The 15,224-nt window shown below is 34.4% G+C and overlaps 1 protein-coding gene across 2 annotated transcripts in view; it reads right to left on the reverse strand.

Annotated features, from left to right (window-relative positions):
* Nucleotides 1–330: 330 nt before the first annotated feature.
* Nucleotides 331–15,224, reverse strand: part of MYSM1 (Myb like, SWIRM and MPN domains 1) — a 44,696-nt gene continuing 29,802 nt past the window's right edge. Inside the window, exons 10-19 of one of the 2 annotated variants that reach the window (XM_090269541.1) lie at nucleotides 14,412–14,489; nucleotides 13,572–13,660; nucleotides 10,954–11,008; nucleotides 10,573–10,623; nucleotides 9,834–9,908; nucleotides 9,045–9,233; nucleotides 8,200–8,332; nucleotides 6,337–6,442; nucleotides 6,105–6,159; nucleotides 331–5,051 (exon numbers count right to left, since the gene is read on the reverse strand). In XM_090269541.1, the coding sequence (XP_090125667.1) occupies nucleotides 4,884–5,051; nucleotides 6,105–6,159; nucleotides 6,337–6,442; nucleotides 8,200–8,332; nucleotides 9,045–9,233; nucleotides 9,834–9,908; nucleotides 10,573–10,623; nucleotides 10,954–11,008; nucleotides 13,572–13,660; nucleotides 14,412–14,489 (999 nt within the window). In that variant the 3' untranslated portion in view covers nucleotides 331–4,883. Of the gene's footprint in view, nucleotides 5,052–6,104; nucleotides 6,163–6,336; nucleotides 6,443–8,199; nucleotides 8,333–9,044; nucleotides 9,234–9,833; nucleotides 9,909–10,572; nucleotides 10,624–10,953; nucleotides 11,009–13,571; nucleotides 13,661–14,411; nucleotides 14,490–15,224 lie in introns of both variants that reach the window. The other variant, XM_090269540.1, reaches the window with a different exon arrangement.

Consider the following 15,224-nt stretch of genomic DNA (forward strand, 5'->3'; position numbering starts at 1 on the left):
ATCTTCGATAAGGTTCAGGAAAATACGAGGCAGTTGATGGTGATTCAGTGAATGGTGTGAAGTCCCAAGGTGCCTACTCTGAAGGGGATGAGGCATCATTGTCCTATATACAATGTTTCTTGTATCTTCTTCAGTAAGTATCTCTATTGTTCAAGTACATGGCTCATGCATGTGTGTCTGTGTATAAAATGACCCTTTAACTAAAAAGTTAAAGGCTAGTTAATGAGTTAATTCTGATTTTAAGATGAGATTTTTCTCTTACTTTGTACCTCCTGTTATCTTTCGTTGAATGTGAATTATCTTCATAATTAACATCTTCACACACTCTACCCTTACATGGGATAAGGAATATTTCTCATTCCTTACCTCCATGTCCCCAGTGCTATATCACTTCTTTCTGGAACATCTTCACCCAAATGTCACCTACCGGAACCCTGCCAGGGTATTTAAAGGTGATCTCTTTCAAGAAATCAATGTCAATGCTCACATTTTAATGAGTTATTTCCCATTTGTCTAAACACTTGTTATCCCTGAAGTCTTTTATAGGCATTTACAATCAATTCCAGTTTAGTCTTAGGTATCCAGGTCAAGTTTTATGTGTTTCCTACTTATTAGGAAATAGGCTTCTCATGAGAAGAGACCAAGATTTATTCATATCATTGTGTCCCTTACAATGCTCAACATAATAGATGCTCAACCAAGGTACGCTGAATTAATGAGATATTTTTTTGCCATTCAATAGGTATGCTGCTAATAATTTAAAAAGACAAAATTATTCATCACTTTATTTTCAAAACTTTATATAGAATCTTCAGAATGTTTTCCTTTAAATTTTATGAGATAAATCCCAGAGTTTAAAATCAGATATTTTATAATATGTCACAATTAAGTATAGGGAAGAGAGTTCAGACATTTTGAGAAAAAGCTTTCATAATTGTATGAACATTAATATTTATAATATTCCTTAATACAGATATAGACAACATGGAATCATATTTAAATGTACAAAATAGCTTACATCATATTTTGTTATATAACATTCCAAATTTCAAACTAATAAAAGAAATCCATAAACACTGATAACATTTTGGGAAACCAGCAACAGGTTTATCAATAATCACAGTAAACTTATCATGATATACAATTTACATGTTAAATCCACAAATTTAAAGATATATATAAGTAATCTACTTAAATCATGCTAGAATCTAAATACTATTTTATAATCCATAGGTTAAAACAAATGTTCTGTTGTACCCCATGAAACAGGAATATAAACTATAAAATCATATTTAACATTCTTCTTACTTCCTAAGAGACTACTTCAGGAAACCTCAAAGATAGCAAATCAGGCATTTTCCCCTGAAATTACAGTCCTTATGAATATATTCATAAGTAGATTCAAAGGAAGCAAATAAAAACAAGAAGATATCATCAGTTAATTAATGTGGTGGAGGGAGAGAACCACACTTCTCCGTCTTGTCAGAAAGGGTTTAAGGTGACCTAAAAGATTAGAAAAGTACCAGAAAGCACAAATTACAGTTTAAATGTAGGCTGGGGGATGGTTTGGGGAAACGGCATGCATAAAAACCATTTAGGAAAAGGTCAGGAATTACGTATGTTACATTATTCTCCACAGTGACTTTCTGGAAATATTAGAAAATCTAGTATTAATTTGTAAGAAAATTATTAAACTACTGGTAAACTGGAGATGCAGATCAAATTTGTACAATATTTGTACAATGTATGTGCTTTTTCCTCTGTGCTTGAGTGAAGTAAGTTTTCTTAACTGCCATAATGTGTGACTTTAGATTTAGTCTCTAGCTATCAGTAGAGGAAAGTAAAAATAAAATAAAAATAAAAAATAAAAAATTTGTGTATCCTGATTTATTCCTATTGAAAAATCCATTAACTGGTATCTGCTGATGACTGGAGGGCAGGGAGCTACATTTCAGGTATTCAGGTATTCGGGTATTCAGGCGTTCAGGTGTCATTCGGCTTTTATGCCGGTACAGCACAAGGCATCAATCCTAGGGCATCCTGACTCAATCAGTTCTTTCAGGTCCTACAGCTCACCTTGTTAGGACCCAGCAAGATACACAGGAAGCAGACAGACTGAAGAGCAGGAGGCTGCTGAGGTTGGCACCTTGAGGCCATAGTCTCTTCTGCTGCCCAGAGAGCTATAGAGGTTCTGATCCTGCTTACAGTCTGCATGTCACAGACCTCACCCCACTCCTGTGGGGGAGGAATATTACAGAGAAGGCTGGGTCACTACTGATCAGGTTCTGGAAAATATGAATGGGTCTGTTCATCTCTATTCTTCAGGTCCTGCTTTCAAGAAATGATGGAATAAATGACCCCATAGTTACATGCTGACAGGTAAGAAGTAGAGGTAGTAGAGATGAAGAAAGGGCTTAAGGGAGATGAAGGGAGAAAAGACAGTAGGATATGTGGATGAGTTTTGAAACTACAGACTAAGGATCAGAACAAGAATGTCTACCTGAAAATTAAAACTAACTGCTGCCGCCTATCTTTTTTATTTTGAGGGTGGATGGTCCCAGCAATCCTCTTCAGTTTTAAGAACTAAGTTCAAGTCTATAGATCTAAAGCCATGGGAACTAGATAGTGGGACTGAGATATTTTTATGCTTCCCTTTCTAAAAAAATATTTTATTTAAAAAATTGTGTTCTCAAAGCTCTAAACTCTGAGGATTACATCTTTGAACTCCTCAGAGTATGCCTTAATAAATATAGTTAACCACTGACATGCAGAGGACCCAGATTTGAGAATAGAACTTCTAAAAATGTCCACTATTTTCCATCACTGAGATTTATCAATATTATAGGGAAATTTCAATCACAAAAGCTAGTTAGTGACATTTTCTAGGATCTGTTCCCAATGTATAATGAGGAAAATATGTCAAAAGGAAGAGTACAAAGAAATGAATTACTACCTTTTACAGAATCACAGATTTTCTGCACTTAGAAATACTAAATCATAAAATTTAGACCACTAAATTATAGATGAAAACCCTGAGGTCCAGATAGGTTATGTGATTTTTATCACTGTCACACAGCAAAGCTGGTAACAGAATTAGGGTAGGTCGTCTCCAGTTTCATGATTTTTGGTCTACAGCTCTTAAACCCCCAGTCCTGTCCCAAAAGTAATTGCTTTCTAAGTTATGTTTTGTTGCTTACCCTAAATGCATATAGACAAATGGAAAATACTACCAGTTTCCTTTAAAAACATTTGCTAATTTGGGAACAGTGCAATCTCAAAATATAAAGTTCCAGGTGAGTGGTCAAACAGTCAAATGAAGTTTAAGAGTTTAGACCTAGAAAGATAACTGAGACCTCAGAGACACAAGATTTAGGCCCAAAGAAGGTAACCTTATCTGCCAAAGCCACAAGATTGAGTCAAGACCCAGGTCATTTAAAACTGGCTCACTGTGCCTTCCAATACTGCTATACTCTTCCTCAGCTACTGATTAACACCAAAAAAGGTGAAAATACAGAACCACACCCAGACTAGATGTAATAAACCTGTTGTTAATAAGAATGCTTGGAGAATGGGTATAAATTAATTTGGTTAATAAAAATAAACTACCACCTATTAGGATAAATCAGGCAGCAAAATTGTGAAGTTTTACTTGACAATGTACCTAAATGTAATAAATCACAAGTTTGAGTTTTGTTCTTTGAAAATGATGAAATATCTTTCAGAGTCTCAGGCTCATGCATCTGAAGAAAATTTCTAATTCTTTACAATTCTCTAGAGCATGGGTTGGAAGATAATGACCAGCAATGTTTTCTGTGAGGCTTATCAGTGAAGAATGATTTTACATTTGAAAGGTTGTAAAAAATATATTTAAAATGTCTGATATAGTATGTGTCCTGCAAAGCCTAAGTTATTGACTTACTGCCCCTTTACGCAAAGGTTGCTGACCTCTGTTCTAGATTCAGAAAGTATATGAAACTGGGCTGCATATGTAGTATGTCCTGGAAGGCTTTTCTGTTTTTAAAATTAAATTTCTGATTTATTTAAGCTATATTGCAATTTGCCTCTTTTTACTGATAGCAGGTAGGAGGAAAAACCATCTCGTTTGAGGGTGCTGATGATCTGTGCTGCAGTTATAAGAGGCTTTATCATACACATACTAATGTAAATGGGCACACAGTTGAAGCTAAGTATCTTATGTATCTGAAATCCATACATAATATTTCAGATATCTGAGAAAATGGCATATCCTATAGTATTGTTGTTATAAAATAAAATGGAAGCAAATATCTATAATTAAGAAACAGGTAATTTGATTCTCTCATTTAGGTCTCTTCTCTATTTTTAAGATTTTCTCTTTATGGCATCCCTGGCCTCATAGAGCATGTTGTTAAGATTTATTACATCAGTGGTTTTTAGCCACATTAATTACTTCAGTGACCACCCATTCGTATCTCATTTGCAATAATAAACACATCTCACCAAAACACAAGGAAAGGATGGAACTGCTCCTAATGAGACACAAAATAGAAAAAATGAATGACTGGTGGGGGAGAAATAAAACTGAGAGACAGACTGCACTTATCAACCTGAATACAACAGTCATGTGGACAGTCTGCAAGAGTCTGCGGCACTGCTCACTGACACTGCTCAGGGACTGCAGCACCATGGCAGACCCTGGTTTACACAACACTCTGACAATCACTATATGAACACAAGTCCCTATCTCTTTTTTGTCACATGATTTATGTGGCAAAGTTCAGATTTTGTGAACGAGAGAAGAATATCAAAGCTGTGCCACTGCTAACTAAATTACAGTAATTTCAAGGCTATAAGTGACAGTAGAATCTATTGTGTCAAGATTAAAACATCTTACTTTAAAATCATTATAGTAACAATTCCTTTGAATCCACAACACAGTTTTCTTCAGCTACTCCATTCCCCTGCTTGCTTTTATAATTGGAAAGGAATAAATTTTCTATTTGAGTCAAGAATTCTTCAGCAATGAAGCGATTTGTCACTTTGCTCAGAGTTTTCCTCAGACACTCCAAAAGCTAGATGAAAAGAAAAGTTTTATATTTAAACACAGAAAAAGTACAAGAAGGTTTATATTACTATCCTTAGTTAATGATAAATCTCACATTTTCTAGTGCTCAAATGAGAAACATTCTTCTTAAATATGGTTGAAGATAAACCTGCGTGCACTAATTGTTATAGCCAGAGTATAGGAAGTCACTGTTGAATGCTTAGTTTAGTTCCTTTATGATTTATATAAGGCAACAAACCTGAGACTGTACAAGCCCGTGATGCTTTCTACTTAGGACAAATTTGTGACTATGCTTCTTTTTTGAGTTGTTACATTTAAAAAGCAAAAAAATCCTATAGGATAAAAAAAGAAATCTATGTCCATATAAACACAGGACTCTATCATTTCAAAATTACGATGCTAGAGTCTATTTATCTCCTGAGAAATGTGCATGTTAATCTTTGAACAAAACAAAGATAAAGCGGCTATAATAAAAGGGGGTGAAAATATTAAAAAGAAACTTAGTATGTTTGCATTTTCTATTTCCAAACTGCTACCGAAAAACAAATAAACAAACAAAAAAATAGAACAAAGACAAAGAGAGAAATGTTACCAGTCTGGTGGTCTTAACTTATTACATTCATAAACAAAACTAGAAGTGAAATAAAAGAATTCAGGACTCTTACCAGAAAGTAAGGTGATCATTTAAGTTTAATTGTTAGATTTATAATACCATTCTTAAAAATGATCAATTGTTAAAGCTAAATGGAAGCATGGTGCTTTTGAGTTTAATAAAATGAGAAAAATGTTCTCCATTGTGTACAATAATAACCTGCTAAGAAATTTATCAGCCAATACTGACAAATTTATTCTAAAATAGTATTATTTCTATATGCAAGTGTAGGCAACAAGACATATTACTAATTATCTCCTGGAAATTATATTAAAAAGGAAAAAAAGCAATAAAGGAAATAAACAGAAAATGTATCCACGAAGCATTAGGCATCATGGGAAAACACATCGAGATGAACAGCTTTAGAATCTGTGAACAAAGGAACCAATTAAAACGAAGGCAGCTTACTTTCTGCAAACAAGTCAGGTCAGAATCCCGGCGAAAGATTTTATCCATAGGGACACTGCTGTTGGAAGAAACAGGAAAACAAACTGATGAAACAAATAAAACTAATCAGTTCTGCGATAAGCTATCTCTGATGCCATACATCACAATTTTATATTTAACTTGGGTTTTCTCTAAAACATAATTTAATGAGAAATGCTGCAGATGTGCAACCATCTCAAACCACAGCACATACCTATGGGAGAGCCTGTATTTTTCTATTATCCATCTTGTCTTTTCAAACACTAATCCCCACTGAGGTTCTTCTAGCATCTGTTGTACTTCAAATTTGTAAGGTAAACCTAGAAAAGCATAAAGAAGCACATTTTCATCAACTATTTCTTAAATTTCCAATCTCCTTTTAATTACTTAAAGTTCCCTTCACTCTTTTCACAACCATGGCTTGGCAGACCAGCTGAACAGCACTTTAACAGAGTGGGCATTCATTAAGTATTTATTACCTGACTAAACTTGGTCCACCAAGCATATTAATGTTGAGCAATTAATAATAATAAAGAAGAGTAAAAAGTGCCATTTGCATGACAATTCTATGCAAGAAGCTGTAAGAGGTAAAATTATCACATAATACAATTTATTAACCAAACCAAGCCTCTTTGAGTCAAAGGGAACATTACTAATAATTGAGCCAGAACGACAGGCTTAAAGTGAGAGTGACCTAAGCAAACCAAGACATATTCCATTCTAGCAATTTTTTAAAAACACGGGTTATTAAGGGTTACAACACTCTTATAAGGCAGGCAGCATTACTCCTGTTTAACAAATGAGAACACTGAGGCTGAGACAAGGTGAACAGCAGTATGGAGCCAATAGCTACTGTTCTGAACAGCAGCAGAGTAGAGGTTCACTCCCCAAATCTAGCAGATTGTGAGATTAAGAAATTAAAGTTAATTGTGATTCCGCCTTATGTAACTTTTTTGTAAAATTATACTGGCTAAAGAATGGTGTATATATGTGCTCTGGGCATTTGAACTACAGTTAACATCAACACTATTCATTCAACAAAAACCTAGTGTGCAGATCATTTCCTAGGTGGAAGGTAATTGAATAGGTGCTACTAGAGGTACACAAAGAAGGCAGTTCCTGCTCTTCAGGGGGCACAGTTTAGTGAGACACACCCAAAAGATAAATTACTGGTACAAAGTGGCCATGAAGACAGGAAATAACTGCAGCAGATTCACAAAGAACAGAACAATAGTAAATGACACAGAAGCAGTGCTGGGAAGTCTTTACCAAAGAGAGGGCACTTGAGTGACATCATTAAGAATAAAGAGAAATTAATAAACATTCACTTGGCACCTACTTTATGCAAGGCTTTTGTCAGAAACCGAGGATAGAAAAATGAGTATACCATAATAACATCTACCTTCAAGGAGCTCATGAGCTAATGGGGAGGAGCACACTGTGCAGCGAGCAGCACTATCTAGAGAGGACAGTACACTAGAGCAGTGGCAGTAAGACTAAAGAAGAGAGATCATAGAGATGTCAACTGTTTCTTCTAATCACTTCCTTTCCATCCACATTTCCGTTCCCTAGGCCGCTATACTCATTCCCAGCCAGAGCTGACTGGACCACGAGTGGACATAAATCTCAAAGGAGCCAAGTCATATGATGGGCTAAACCAACAAAATTCATAACGGAATAATGGAAGCTGAGCTATAAAAACAGGCATTGTTAAGTCTACACTAAGAGGCCACGGAGAGCTGGGAGCAGCGCACTCATTTTTCTTTTTCCATTTGTATACCATCTCAGAGAAAGCCAGCCTGCATTTATATTGCTTGTGCCAGTGTCTCCAGTACCTAACACACACACTGCTTGGCCCTAACTCTTCTTCATGTTGTAATCATTCTGTCCAGTGGCCATGGTAACACAGTAGGGACTTGAATCTTGAAGGATATCATAAAAGGGCAAATAGTGATTCCCCAGTTGAGGCACAAATTTTCCCATCAAATAGTTTTATATAGTTGTAAATTCTTTGATTTGTAAGATTCCAGGAAATGATGACAGAAATAAGGAGAAGTTGTTTTTGTTGAAAACTTACGATAAGAGCCATCTGGGCTAATTTCATCACTTATAACCAGGCAGGTAATCTGGGAATAAGGTAAAGGATTATTTCGATTATAGGGACTAACAATCATTCCAATGAACTTCGCACCACCTCTGGAGAAGTAACTCTATAATGAAAAGTAAAGTATAATTAGTTTCAACCACATAAACTTAAAAGCCAATATTTATCAATATTAACACTTGAAACATCTAATGGAGAAGAAGGGAACAAAAAGCTCTGTTAAAACTTCACAACCAAATAGCAACTAAATGAAATGACTTATATATTCATTCCACAATAAAATTTTCAGGCCAAAATGTGTTCAACCCACCCTTAAAAGAATAAATCTATTATTTCCCATGAATATATTTACTGACTATACTCACAACCCATCAACTGTAATCGTTCTCAATGTTAATAATTTACAAACAGCTGCCCATAGCAAAACGTTCACATATCAAACATAAAATTGCAAAATAAAACTGTATTTGTCACAGATGCAAAATATATATTATACTTATGATTATTTCAGTTATTCCCAGTCCCTGTCCTAATTGTTACCATCAAATTTTAAAGGCTCTGGGAATAATTATCACTGTTACTTTGATGGCTTGTCAAACTTATTAAACTGAAAGCTGATTTCCCAAAATTTTAAACATGTATTACTCTTGTAATCAGAAAAAAATGCAAGTTACTTCAAAACTCCAGATGTAAAGATTACCAGAAATGCAACACTTTAATAGAAATGTTAGAAGTACTTTGACATAATAGAAAGCAATGAGGGGAAGAGAACGTGCAATCATTTATAGAACACATACACATAATACCTATGAACACACCTGGTACTTGGCTTGAGTATCAATATCCCGTAGGGAAGGGTTAGGATCAAAGGCAGGGTGAGAATGATACCATCCAATAACACTGTAGCCTCTTACAGCCAAGGTTTCTGAGGCCTGTGTTTGGGAGACAGGGTCCATCTCACACTGCAGCCCTGTGCTCAGACTGTTACATGGTTCTGCCGCACAGACCTATAAAGGATTAATCTTTGTATGATTACATTGAAATTATGTTAATTCCATTACTTCAGTATTTTAGTTCTTTCACAGATACAGAAACATTTAAAGCCAAAAGCCTTTTATTTGATTATATCACAGGGAGCTTTTAACCTGCAAATGAATTATATTCCAAGAGTGCGTGGATCCACTTTCTACTTAAACAAGGTCATAATAATTGTTAATTTTCCAGGTCAGCCCATGTAATATCTGTACAAATGTACTCTTTCAATGACCTCTATTATTTATGACAATAATTTCAACAGAATGATGTAAACCAAGTTTCAGCTATAAGATTAGCACATGCTTCCTGGCCTCATAGGAGCTGAAGCTTTTTACCGGGGAAGGTGATGAGGAAACAAGGCCTGGCAGTGTTCCCCTTCCCTTAGTGGTAAAATGAAACAGGTGCTCAATATACGGAATGTTTAGTCACTTTGGGGAATATATACCTTTCTACGTTTCCATGCTCTCATTCATATCATAGTTTGGAAGTCTATATTTTAATTATACTCACTGAAATCTATGGTATGGAAGCAGGACAAAATATTTTTAAAATCTTTAAAATTGAGAACTTACTTCAACTATCTTATCAACTTCTGAGTATCTTCCTCCTAACAGACCAATCACTTCTGCCATAGACACATGAGCATGCTGAAAGAAATTACAAGATAGATTAGCCCAAACCCACCAGCACACCAAAAAAATCAGAATAAAATGCACTTATCCAGTATGGTAATTATGCTATTCTAATATAAAGTAGCATGCTAGAGGAGCTAGTCGCTAGGCTCAGAGAGTCTTAAGATATCAGACCTATATTCACTGCTGGCTAAAAAGCTTTGAAACCAACATTCAAACAATGGCATCACTTTTTCACTTACAAAATGAAGATACCATTTGCTTTCCCTATTCATGAAAGATACAAAGATACAAAATTAAAAAATCACTCTAGAAACTCCTATAGGAAAAGACCATAAACACCCAACTACAGGTCTCAGTAGTTTAGTGCAAAACTCCAAAATTATGAGTTTTCTTTTGTTATTTAGAAGGCAGCAGACAAAGGATAATAGGAAATAAAATAGGGTTAATGATGATAAACAGTCTGCAAAAACTCACATTAATTTATTTGCTCTAAAATATGGAAACATGCAATTGTTTGGCTTTTCTCCAAAAGAAAAGACTTATTTTTAGAATCCTTGTAAAAGAGGATAGTTAAGATCCAAAATACAGGTCTTCCATACTCTCTCTTATGCCTGCAATAAAAATACACAAGAATACAAATCAGAATAACTAAGTAAACACAAGAGATTATCCTTACCAAATCCATTATTAAAAGTGCTTCTGAAGCCACTTTCACCTGAAATGGCTCCTGAAATATAAAAAAAACAAAAAAACAAAAAAAATGGGGGAGCATAAAAATAAGAGTTTGTTCTCCCTAACTGGAATGTCCACCCCCTCTCCTTTACCTATCATACAAAGGTCTTTCCACCAACCAAAGCCCAGTGAGAATCAAACTTCAAAAACATACCATTTAAAACACTAGCTCTCATTTTCCATCTGTATGACTCATCTGACCCTTAATATGCCCAGCCTTGCTCACTAATTCACATAGAAATGCCTTGCACGTATTGAAAAAGAAGTATTTTATGTCTGATAGGAGGGCATTATTTATGGGCATTCAGTGATGCATAGGTAGTACCTGCTTTTCTTCACAGAAAAAATTACAAGGTATCAGTTGGAAGGGATCAAATGAGCTGAAAAAGAAGAAAAATATGTATTTCTAATATAATCTCAATAAAATTAGGAAAATGACATTTATTTATAAATTTGAAAATGTGTATCAACAATCTAAACCTACTGTTGGAGAGAGAAAAATATTAAACAAGGAAAATTTCTTAAAACATTCCTTAGAACCCTTTGGAAAGCAGCACTGGTCTTTTGGACTTGATTTTTTTAAAAGGGGGAGGGGTGAAATGACAGGACCTTCGGGAGAAAGTTATTCTGTTGTCTTAATTTCTATTAATAACCAAAGAGAACATTAAAAATGGCCATATATATGTGTCCTACACTGAAAGCGGATTTCAAAAAGTTCAATGAAGATGTATCCAATTCCCTGACATAAGACCTGAAAGAAATTTCAAAAAAGATGGAAGTTGCTTGAAAATACTTGTCAGTACAATAATATAGGCAACATAGAGTAGGGACTCATAAATATTTGTTGAATGAATAAATGACAAACAGTTCTGCTAAAGAAATTAACGTATACAAAAAATCCCATAAAAACTCATATTTTAAAGTGGAAAAAAAAAAAAGAAGATGGGAATAGGGCCACCTAAGCAAGTCTAGATATAAAAACATGTGTAAATAAATCTAAGAGAAATGTTAGAAAGGCTTTGACCAGTAAAGAATAAGGTTTGAGATATATATTAAGAATAAAAATGATCTTTAGGCTATGTTCAGAGAAAAAAACAAAGAAACAAACAAGGAATACATCATGTTAACACAGCTGAAAAAGAGCAGAACTATTTAGTTTCTATTCTACCTGAGACTGTTAGCTCCAGAACACACACCCTGTTTGCTGAATACTGTATTCCTAGGGCCTAGAACAGTGCCAGACATACTGTGGGCATTCAAAAAACATTTGTTGAATAAAGAAGATTTTCAAATTAGAAAATGTTTTATCAACATTAATAAAAAGAAACTAAAGGCCAAGATAGACAAGAAAATAGCAAGAGAACACATGCATCCCAGAGCACTGACAAACCATGACATGAGACCATGTTTTCTGAGGAGCTGCACAGAATGGAAGAATTAACGGTGGACCTCGCGTAGGGAATTAATGGGCTTATTTCAAAACACAATATAAGCAGGTTTTAGAAACAGAGAAATCAGATGTTGAATATTAGAAAAATTCTAGGTAAGATTTAAAATAGTTGATTAGTGAGTCTTTAGCAAGTGAAGAGGTGACTACTAAGAATAATAATGGGTTCGTGAAAATGTAAGTCATGGTAAGTAGACCTAAATTTCACGTTTGATAGGAAGGATGTGCTAAACTAGTAGATCCAAAAAGATGCAAACAGATTTTATCTAAATGTAAGCAAGATGTCTGCTTACATTTTAGTAGTGCATAGCTGATTGAATAATAATGTCTGAGGTTTACATTTATCTCAGTGAAACATTTTAATTGGTGATCAATGGTGGAAAAAACAAATTTACTGACATGATGATTCAAAACTATGAAGGATATTATATAAGAAAAGGGGATCTGGATTCAAAAAATCCTGACAAACTGAAACAATGACTTGAAAAATCACAATAAATATAAGACTCATGTTTAGATTGAGAAAAATCAAATGTCTGGATATTAGATGAGAAGTCCTATCTTATGGATGAGTATATTTTTTACACAGTTTGTCTCATTTATTACCACAACTAGTACTTTTAATTTTTATTTTAAGGAGGTGATAATATTGTACAGTAGTGTAATGGTTAGAAATATGGATGCTTATACTTAATGCCTGGACTTAAATCACAGCCCCACCACTAACAAGGTATGAGCAAGTTACTCAACCTCTCCGTGCCTTCAGTTTCCTCAACTATAAAATGAGAACGATAATAGTAACTGCTGCACAGAGTTGGGATGAGGATTAAATGAGTTAATAATGTGAAGTGTTTAAATCATAGCTACCAGTGTTAGCCATCATATTTATTTTATTTATTTTATAAACAAAGACCTAAGGCTTATAATGGCTTTACATAACTTACCCAGGAACATAACAACCAACAAGTATCGGGGCTCTTTTCTTTGAAGATAACCAGTGGCATTCTTGGATGTCTTGTTTTAAAAGAGACACTGACGAAACTATAGTTTACTTAAGGGGGCATCTGTACAAAGTGAGGGGTCTAGAAAATCAAGGCATGGAACTTACTTGGTGTCCCTTAATGTTACAAGTTACAAATTTTAGATTATAAAAGAACAAAATACTTTGCTAACAATACCACCCCAAGAGACAACCAGTCATTTCATGAGGTTATCCGTTCATAGTGCCTGAGTTATATTAAATGATCACCTGTCATAACAAGGCCCCTTTGCAACATAGGTTATAGATCCTATATTCATTGAACCTGAACAAATTTAAAACTTGTACTCAACGTAACCCAAATTCATAATCAGTGAAATATAAAAATTTCAAAAATTTTACCTTTATTTTTAAACCTAATGTAAATATAATGCGAGCTCTTTCAAGTATTTTTCCACACATATTCTAATCATTTGTAATAAGTTAAAGAACTACATTTATATAATGTTAACTATACCTTTTCATTGGTCTTTGTACTTTTGAAGATTTAATAGGTCTGCATTTTTCCTCTTCTCTTCTTTTTGCCAACTCCTCAGCAGAGAGATGCTAAAATATAAAACACCAGTTGATCAGAGTCCATCAAACACTGATAAGTAGAATTAATAAAAAATATTTCTTTAAAACGACATTTAAGGGCACATGAGAACAAGACAAAGTTGACAGGATATCTCCACCTGCAGGTGCCCACCAGTGACTAGGACTTTGAGATGGTAGCTCACTCTGCTCACTTCTTTGTGTATAACCCCTCTGTTGTGTATAACTTATGTGTGACTCTATCAGCTTATAGGGGAGGTCTCCCCTAATAAATCTGACACTGTGTAAAGAGACAGATGTGACAAATGTGTGTGAGTGACTCCTTTTGAGGATGCTCCCTTGCTCATTACACCATTCTATTGCACTAGTTATTCACAAGTTACATATGTAGAATGCATGTGGATATATTATGTACACACACTCACTGCCTATTTTCTTTTTAGGACCACAGTTTTTATAGTGGAAATAATACTTCAAAATCTGTATTACATCTAATGCTTGAGACAATATTTTAATTGGCATATCAGAATGTCATTCAACAATGTTTACTGAAATGAACTGGTTATACCAACTTCCTGGCACCCTTGAAGATATTCTTGAGCTAGAGAATAGATAATCAAAGTTCTGAAGACAATTAACATGGAAATGAGACATATATATGTATACATGTTAAAAAAGTGTAATATCTGTGACATTAAGTTCTACAAATATGTATTGACAAAACAACTTTCACTAATGAGCCACTTAAAAAGCTCAAAGTTACCTCAAATGTCTGTCCTTCTAAGTCTTTTGCATCACACCAATTTCCCCATGGGTCTCGGACCCTACGTCTCCTGGTGCGCTGTGATGAGATTAAAATAAAGCAAAAGGTAACAAGATTAACTTGGAGAAATCATAGCACATTAATATACTTAACCAAAATACTAATTTTCTAAAAAACAACTTCTTCATTAAAATATTATAATCCCTGATCAGCAATGCCTGACTAAATTTTATTTGATTAATGTTTAGTAGTTAGCACTCTGCTCAGAAATAAATCAGTGATTATTTTCAGTATTCTACTTGGATATCTTTAATTTTCATGTCTTTTCACTATTTGGGAGCTAAAACACTCAGACAAAAAATATTTTTTATGACCAAAAGAACCACCAAGAAAATGACTTCCTGTTTAGTCACTTGTGGTAGAAAATTTGCAATACATAATAAGAGGTAAAACATTGAAAACTAGAAGCAAAATAATTATATTTCAGCCTTAAAAAGAAAAAGATTGCTTAGTTCATACAAACAGTAAAAAATTACAAAGATGGATAAGGGGATTACTAACATCCAGTTTTGCAAACCTCAATACCAGAGGCCACTGTTTGACAAGCACCATCCCCAGCAGCTATATTTTAAAACACCCTTTCTTAAAGTAAATCTAGGTAGAAATGGTTTACAGCCCAAGTACTCTGAGAAAAATAGCCATTCTATCAACTATAGTTTATCCTACCTATTACCAATTTAACCTATTTTACTGGTTCACAACATGACTGCCTTTTAGGAGACTTGTTGGATCATTCTTAAAAAATAAGATTCA

This window comes from Furipterus horrens, unplaced genomic scaffold (genome assembly GCF_987537825.1).
Source record: "Furipterus horrens unplaced genomic scaffold, mFurHor1.1.pri manual_scaffold_3, whole genome shotgun sequence".
Lineage (NCBI taxonomy): Eukaryota > Metazoa > Chordata > Mammalia > Chiroptera > Furipteridae > Furipterus > Furipterus horrens.